Source organism: Parus major, chromosome 18 (assembly GCF_001522545.3).
Source record: "Parus major isolate Abel chromosome 18, Parus_major1.1, whole genome shotgun sequence".
Classification (NCBI taxonomy): domain Eukaryota; kingdom Metazoa; phylum Chordata; class Aves; order Passeriformes; family Paridae; genus Parus; species Parus major.
In genome coordinates this window covers 851905-859997 of record NC_031786.1, presented here as the reverse complement: position 1 = coordinate 859997, position 8093 = coordinate 851905, and the positions used below count along the sequence as shown (strand labels likewise).

Genomic DNA, 8093 nt, shown 5'->3' with positions numbered 1-8093 from the left:
CACGATGGGCAGCTGCTCCGGGGGGTTGCGGTTCTCCACGCCCATGGTCAGCCACACCTGGAAGGCCGTGAGCTGCTCGGCGAAGAAGGGGCTGTGCTGGGGGAGCCAAGAGGGAATGCATGGGTTAAACACCACGGAGTGAAGCCAGGAGTTGTGACACCTCTGGACCTCCTGCTTCCTGCAGCTGTGATTTGTAACTGGCACATGTTTGCCTGGGCTTTTCTAAAGGCACAAAATCTTCCCAAAGACCGAGCAGACACACGTCCCTTTAAATGTGCTGGGGAAAAAAGGAGGAGAGAGTAGAGAAACAGGAAAAGTGACCAGAAAAGGTCCTGGGGAAGTGTGGCTGCTCTCTCCCCAGGAGCAGCAGATGGAGCAGCAGTGGATTTATCTGCTCTGCAGAGGCTCCTGCAGCAGCACTTGGAGCTGTCTCTGCCCAGTCCACGGAGACACAGCCCCAAAGCAACAGGAATAAATTCCTGGTGTCACCCCTCACCCTGAGGGAATGGAACTCATCGGGGTGAGGATGCACTGACCAAAGCACACAGCAGCTTCCAGGCAGGAATCCACAGAGAACAGAAATCAGTGGGGAAGGGGAAGGGAAGAGATGGAGGAGGGAGAGAAAACCAACCCAAACCCATCCCTGTAGGAGCACTGGGAGCCCCCAGGCCCTTCTCCACCAGGTTATTTTATTTTCCACGTCTGGGCAGGCAAGAACACCCTGGGACCAGCCAGGAGTGGTTTGTGATGTGCTGCTGAGCCAGCCCCAGCAGGTCCCTGTGCCTCCCCTGGGTGCTCCCAGCCCAGCCCTGCCAGGAGCAGGCTGACAGTGGCCACAGTGGCCACGGGGACTGTCCCCTTCCCTGCCCCCTGGCCAGCACCAGCCAACCTCCTACACCAGGCTGGAACCTGGCTGCACTGGGGCTGCCAGCCCCAGCTCACACTGATGGCTCAACCTGCCTCCATCCCAGCCAAAACACACAATAATCCTCATTTCTCAGGCTGGAAAAGCAGCTTGTAAATTGTTCCCAGCCCACCCCAAATCCATCTCCAGCTGAGGGTGGCCACTCTTCTCTGCTGACCTCCTGTCTGATCCCCAGCAGGTCTGTGCCTCTTCCCACCCCAAAACACTCCGAAATCTCCTGAATTTCAGCCCACTTGACAAAGAAAGCCCAGCTGAGGGTTAACACTAATAAAAAAGCCTCCAATGACATTGTTAGAGACTGGGAGTAAAAATGAACGTAAGTCAGGAGGAGAAAAATCGTATTTTTTACGTTCTAAAGCAGAGCACGGAGCCAGGAAGGCAAGGGGTGGGAGGATAAAGGCCTCAGGGCATCCTCATCAACCCCCAGCCTGGCAGGAGCCCACAGCTCTCTTCCTGCACTCAGGGCTCTGGAGAAAACCTGCAATTACAGCCAGAAAACCTTTGGAAGTTTGGCAAAATAAATGAACTGCAAGAATGCTACTGGAAATTAGAGAGACAACAGGGTGGAACAGGGACCTGAGCTTGTATAGTAATTATTATTTAAAGGTTTCACTTCATCAAATATCAAAGGAAAATCAATAAAAATCCATTCTGAATAAAGGAATTTAAGCTAAATATAATACTAGAAATTTTACTTTTCTGCTCTCTGAGATTAAATAAAGCAGAAAAAAAACCCCAGTGACTCCTGTTAACAACACTGAGCTTAAGAGAACTCTCTGGACATACCCTCAAACTCGAGTTTATATTTGAAAAAACCTCTAAGAATAGATAATTTTCACCTTTAGGCCTTTAATTGCAAAATTTGTGCTGCATGTTGGGACCTTTTGGGTAACAGCACCTGGTCAGGTGTGAGTGCTGTGGAATGTTCTGGGCCAGGTCTCAGACACTGCTTTTACTGCCAGGAGTTTTCTGCTCACCCCCACACTGGGGCTGGATGGTGCAGCAGGGAAAAGCTTAAAGTTGATTTTTATCTGTTCCTCTAAGGGACAACCCCAGAATCCCAGAATGGTCTGGGCTGGAAGGGAGCTGAAAGCCCATCCACCTCCAGCTGTCCCAGGCTGCTCCCAGCCCTGTCCAGCCTGCAGGGATGGGGCAGCTCCCCTGGGCACCCTGTGCCAGCATTTTCAATTTTCCACAAACATAACCCCTCCAAGTGCACCAGCAGCAGTGCTGAGCTGAGCTGAGCTGAGCTGAGCTGAGCTGAGCTGAGCTGGCAGGGAACAGAGGAAGCTGGGCCCAGGTTTCAGTCCCCAACTTACCCTGAAGGCAGTTCCTTCCTCGATAATGGTGGGCAGCTGGGAAAGGCAAATATCAACAGCAAGGTCCCAGGCTTGCCTGCAGCAAGGAGAGAGGGAAGAGAAGGAATTACAAGTTATCCATAAGGAACAGCAAGGGAAACTGAAATTCTGACCATCCAAGAACGGGGACAGTGTTTGACTGGTTTAGAAGTGCTCGAAATTCTCTGTTTTCAGGGAGAAATGGGAAAAAAAACACCTAAAGACATTTTCTGCAGCACTGGACAGTGTCAGCCCACAGGGCCTTTGAGGTGTGTTTTAGTAGGCAGAAGGAGAATGGTTCAGAGATCAGAGACAACTGCTCTGATTTTGCTGCCCACAAAAGGATTCTGTGGGTCACTCACTGCAGCAGCACACAGAGAAGATGCTCAGCTCTTCTCAGTACTTTTAGGTAAGCAGCACTAATACTGCTACAAAAATGCCCAAAGCAGCCCTGTGAGGTCAGATCTCAAAGGGTTTAAGAGTTATCAGAAAGAACAAACAAAAAATTTTAAAAGAGATTTGAGTAGATTAAAAGGCAATCTCTTTTTGAGGCTTCTGAAAACAGGCTGCTGGGAGCACTGCAGCCACACAGCCATCGTTACCCAAACCATGCAAAGCCCTGCCAGCCCTCCAAAACAAAACCTGAACCTCCCTGCTCTCCACACCACGGGCTGTTGGTCACTGTCAGCTGTGCAAGGGACCCTGCTCAAGTCAAACACTTCCAATGTTTCTCCAGGCATTCCAGAGCAGCCCTGAGATGGTTCTGCAGCCCTTCCAAAGCACCCAAAGTGCTGCTTCTGCTGTGGCTGTGCAAAACACAAATCCTCACACCAGCAAACAGGACTGCCCAAAGCACAACTTCTCCACTTCCAGCCACTGGAACAGCTGATCCCTCCTCAGAGCCTCAGGGCTCCACACAGGTTACACACAGGTTACACACAGGTTACTCACTGTGCTGGCTGAACAGACAATTAAACACTGCTTACAGTAATTACAAGATTCAAACCAAGCCACAAATGAATGGGAAAGGACAAACCCTGGAGGGTGGGGAGAGGAGGAGAAGGGAAAGCCCTGTCCCAGTGCTGGAGGCAGCCCTGGCTGGGAGGAGGAGGAGGAGGAGGAGGAAGAGGAGGAGCAGTGACTGGCAGCTTTAATACCCCAAAGGGAACAGGAAAGGTGGGCACACCGTGGATGTGCTGCCTGACTCCTGTCACACAAACAAGAGATAAATTTGGGAGCAGGATGGGAGGTGCTCCATCCCAGCAGTGATTTATGAAAGCCAAGGCAGGGATCAGAGGCTGCTCTCTGCCAAGTGCTCTGCAAGGTTGGTTTTCACTGCCATTGGGACACAAAGAGCTCCACAGCTTTCTGTCCTCCCTCCTCTCCTCCAATAACTCCCGGCCCTCCACCCTGACAGGGTGACAGTGAGGTGCCCATGGGGTGACAACAGCCAGGCCTTCAGCTGAGCTATGCTATGAAAGAAGGTGTTAAAGAGAAATTTATTTTTTTAATACTACCTTGAACTAACTGCACAAAGTGAAAAGCTCTCCTTAGCAGGAAGATTGACTTGGTTAAAATTGTGATTGTGTTTATCCCAAAGCCAAGGCAGCACCACAACAGGAATGGTCTGTGGAGGGAACCCCCCTCAGCCCCAAACCCCTTCACTAGGAGTGTTTAAATGTTTAATAATTCAGTGTGAACCCATCAGCTGACTGCTCTCAGTGGTGCTACAAAGTTTGGATTTCCAGCAAAGAACAGAAGGCAGAGTCCCAGCCCTGCTCAGGGACTGCTTCATTGCCCAAAGCCACAAAGTGCCAGGCTGGATAAAGCCCCAGAAGGACTCAGGGAGCAGAAACTCAGCCCAGCTCGAGCCTGTGTCTGTCTGCACCCACGGGTACCCATTAGCTGGCAGCTCGTGGAGGCTGATTTCCTCACACTCAAATTTTTGGGGCTGACTCAATGTCTAATGCTTTTAACTCTGTCCTTTTTGTTATTTTTTTTTTTTTGAATAGTGCATTCCTGATGTCTTTTCACGCTCTCTTTTCCTCTGGGAATGGCGGTACCAGCCAGGTTCCAGGGAACAGGAGTGTTCCTGCCTGGAGGAGCAGCCCTGGGGCAGCTCCTCCTTCTGATCCCTGGTTCTGGAGCCATTAAATATTCCCAAGGTGATGCAGTCTGCAGGACAGGACACTCTGGGTTTGTTCTGCCAGTCCAGAGCCAGCCCTGCCCTGTGTGGCCACGTCCCCAGGTGCCAGCCCCAGCTCACCTGTGTGGCAGCCACCCTGTCACCTCCTGCTGCTTGGGGCCACAGCTGGGAGAGAAGCTGCTCAGACACAGCTATTTCTGACAAACAGTTACTGCTGTGAGTATTTGGCACAAGCCTGAAATCCTTTTCTTCTCCCAGCACATCCCAGCCACAACTTTGCACAGGCTTTGCTATTTCTGTCCCCCATCAAAGTCTCCGTAGTCCGATAATGGGACTTGGGGACGCAAAGACGAACACATAGACACAAAAAATTATCTGGTTACAGTGTAATCTGAACTAATCTAATCCTTCAAACGTCAGACAGCTCCAAATAGCTCCTCAAACAATGGCTCTCTCCTTGTGGAGGCTCTGAGTGCTGCTGTGCAGCCCTGGGAGCTGCGTTTCCCCGGGAGGGCTGAGCAGCCCTGACCCCTCTGCAGCCTCCCCTGCTGCTCCACCTGCAATTGGGTTTCTGCCTTGTGGTTTTGTTCCCAGCCCCAATCTCCAGCTCCTCGTGGTTGCAGCACATTATGACTCCTTTCAACCCAAATTTCATGGCCTGCAAACACACCACGCTGTTTCTATTAGGGATGGGTTGTAGCTCTTCCAAAGCATAATTAAGGCACTTGGGGTTTAATATATGACCTGTGTTAGGAAATATTTCCAAACACATTATTAGGTCTTTTCAAAGGCCGTGAATAAAAGCAGCTGGCAGCAGCAGTAATGCACAAACCCTAATCCATCACAGCAGAGATCAAGGTGCTGACAGAGCTCTGTGCTCAGGCACAACAGACAGAGGCACTGGCAGCTGAACAGCACAGCCAATCAATGGATATTAATATTAATGTTAATATTAATCCTGTGTTAGAGCCCTGCCTGCAGTGAGAGGCACCACAGACACAGCCAGCCCAGGGGAAGGGGCTGAGCAGGCAAAACTCAAGGTAGGAAAAACAGAAGTAAGGTGTCAGATCAGCTCTCCTGACTCCAAAGCACATTGGCCTTGCTGGGGAAGGGAGGAGACTGACAGCTCGTGGGTCAAATATCCCCTCAAAAAATGGGAAATCTCACTTTTCCTCAAGCTGCAGCTAAAGAGATCTCCCAGATGAATGGCCAGAACACCAAATTGAAAGGTTAACTTTTGAAAAAGGCAGAGCAGCTCCCACCTCAGCAGCCTCAGCACTTGTGTTGTACCTGTGCCAGGCCAGGAGCCACCCCAGTGTGACCTGGAGCTCTGCACAGGCAGGGCTGGGGACAAGGGAGGAGACAGGGAGCAGAGGCTGATTTTGTGCCCCAGAAGGGGCAGTGGGAATCATTCAGGAGGAAAAATTGATGCTCAAGTGTCAGGGGCTGTTTGCCATGCTGCTCCCACCACGGGCAGATCTTGTCCCCAAAACACTGCCTGGGGATCAAAAACCTGGGACAGTCTGGATAAAACACCCATCACTCTGCTGGATCAGCCACAGGACCCCCACAGACCCCCACAGACCCCCACAGACCCCCACAGACCCCCACAGACCCCTGGCTGGAGCTCCATCCTTTCCAGCTGCCCTGCCCTCATCTCATCCCCCAGCTCATCCAAACTGTAAACTGGGTCTGCAGCTTTCAGATCAGGGATCCATTACAAACTCCTGAGTGAAAGGTGATAGACAAGTAATTATTTTTAGAAAATATTTAAACGAGCCCTAAATTAGTTTCTAAATCTGTCCTTACTAAAGGTTCCTAATAACGCACAGAGCCACCTCGGACAAAAGTGGAATTTTCCCCTTCCTGGATTTACTGCAAACTGCACATTTTTTGGAGGGCACTGAGTAAAGTGTGTCAATTCCCTTGCTCTCCACCTCACCAGTGTTTGGGATTCATGTGGAAAAGAGCTCTTTGTGTGCCTGTTCTTATGGAATTTTTTCTGGTAAACCCAAAAAAGCAGCAGCAAAGGTGCTGTGCTCTGAGGGGCTTCACAAAATCCCAAAGGAATTTTCAGCACCACCGTGCTCCAGAAGCACATTATGAGCAAAGAAAATGTGTTTCTAGAGCCCATTGTGCTGCCATGTGAGTCTGAGAGATGAAAAATGGGATCCAGGAGTTCCCAGTTTCACTCCTGCAGCTCAGCCCATGGATCGCAACACCAGCTCCAAGTCAAGTCATATTCCCATAGGAAACCAGAAATGTAGGCTTTTAATAGGCTGGCAATAAGAGTGAATTATGTCCCTATAAGGAACAGAAAATATAGATTTTTAATATGCTGGCAAAAAAGCAAGCTGTAAATAACTCCAGAAATTTACTGGTTTAATTTTGAAACTCCTGCAACACCATGTCCTACCCTCCTGCACTTGCAAACTGCAGCTGATGCTGGAGCTCTGCCAGGGTGACTTTTCCTGCTCTGTCCTTACCAGTGTCCAGCACTGACAGAAGAGCTCAGCCCATTCACAAAGCCTCAAGCAGTTTTCCTCAGAAGCTGCTGATCCAAAGCACTCAGAATGTTCAACTGCCCAACTGCTGAACAACTCCAGCCAAGGGCTCCCCAATTTCCTCCAGGATTTTCAATAATTAAAGCAGCTCTGGTAGCAGCAAATGCCTGCTCAGTGTTTGCCTGCACCTGCAGAGGCTCCTGGCTCCTGCTGCCAGCCTGGCTCCATCCCCTGTGGATCAGGGAATGTTTGGGTTGGACCTCAAAGCTCAGCTCAGCCCACCCCTGGGATGGCATCTCCCCCTGTCCTCTGGGAACCTGAGCTCCTCCTCAGTGCCACACTCACTCATCACCACCCTCCACCTTCACCTTCCTCCACATCTGATGTTGGAAACCTCTTCAAAAGCCTCTGGGAATGCAGGCAGGTTGAGCCCCCTCAGCTTCAGCAAGGCTCTGTTCTGTCCCCAGGAGCCCCCTCAGTGCCTCTGCCCCCTCTGTACTTGGTCCAATTTGGTGCTGCTCTATTAATCACAGTGAGTAAGAAAATAAAAGCCAGAATTTTTGTTATTACTGCTATTATTATCATTTTTACTATAATTGTTCGTGGGACATTGATTTGATAGGCAGAACTACATTTAAGAGCTTTTTGATAACTCTGCCACTTCCATTTCCATTAATCATCTTAAAAGCAAAAGTGGAACTCCACAGAAGGAATTTCTTCTATTTCAGCAACACAAGGATCCTTCCCTCAGGCCCTTCCCACCCCAACAATCCCTGGGGAGCAGTTTTATCTCGGGAAAACAAAGACACACAATCCCTGGGGAGCAGTTTTATCTCAGGAAAACAAAGACACACAATCCCTGGGGAGCAGTTTTATCTCAGGAAAACAAAGGCAGCAGATGACCCATTTCTTTGGTATTGGAGTGAGAGGTGCCAGGGCTGGCCTGGAGCTCCAGGGGATGACAGGATAATTAGGAATGCCCAGAGCAGCTCTGGAGATGGGCACTAGGCTGCCACAGCTGCTCCATTCCTGACCCACCCACTGAGCCAGGGGAACACTGCAGACATTCCAGTGGGATCATGGAACACCTGGGCTTGGAGGGGACCCTAAAGTGTCACCCAGGGACACCTGCCACCACCCCAGGGTGCTCCAAGCCCCTTGGGGACACTTCCAGGCAGCCA

The 8093-nt window shown here is 50.5% G+C and overlaps 1 protein-coding gene across 1 annotated transcript in view; it reads right to left on the bottom strand.

The window, feature by feature from the left end:
• RPTOR (regulatory associated protein of MTOR complex 1) overlaps positions 1 to 8093 on the bottom strand; it is a 99846-nt gene that overhangs the window by 47930 nt on the left and 43823 nt on the right. Inside the window, exons 9-10 of the mRNA XM_033518796.1 lie at positions 2245 to 2320; positions 4 to 96 (exon numbers count right to left, since the gene is read on the bottom strand). Of these exons, the coding sequence (XP_033374687.1) occupies positions 4 to 96; positions 2245 to 2320 (169 nt within the window). The remainder of the gene's footprint in view (positions 1 to 3; positions 97 to 2244; positions 2321 to 8093) is intronic.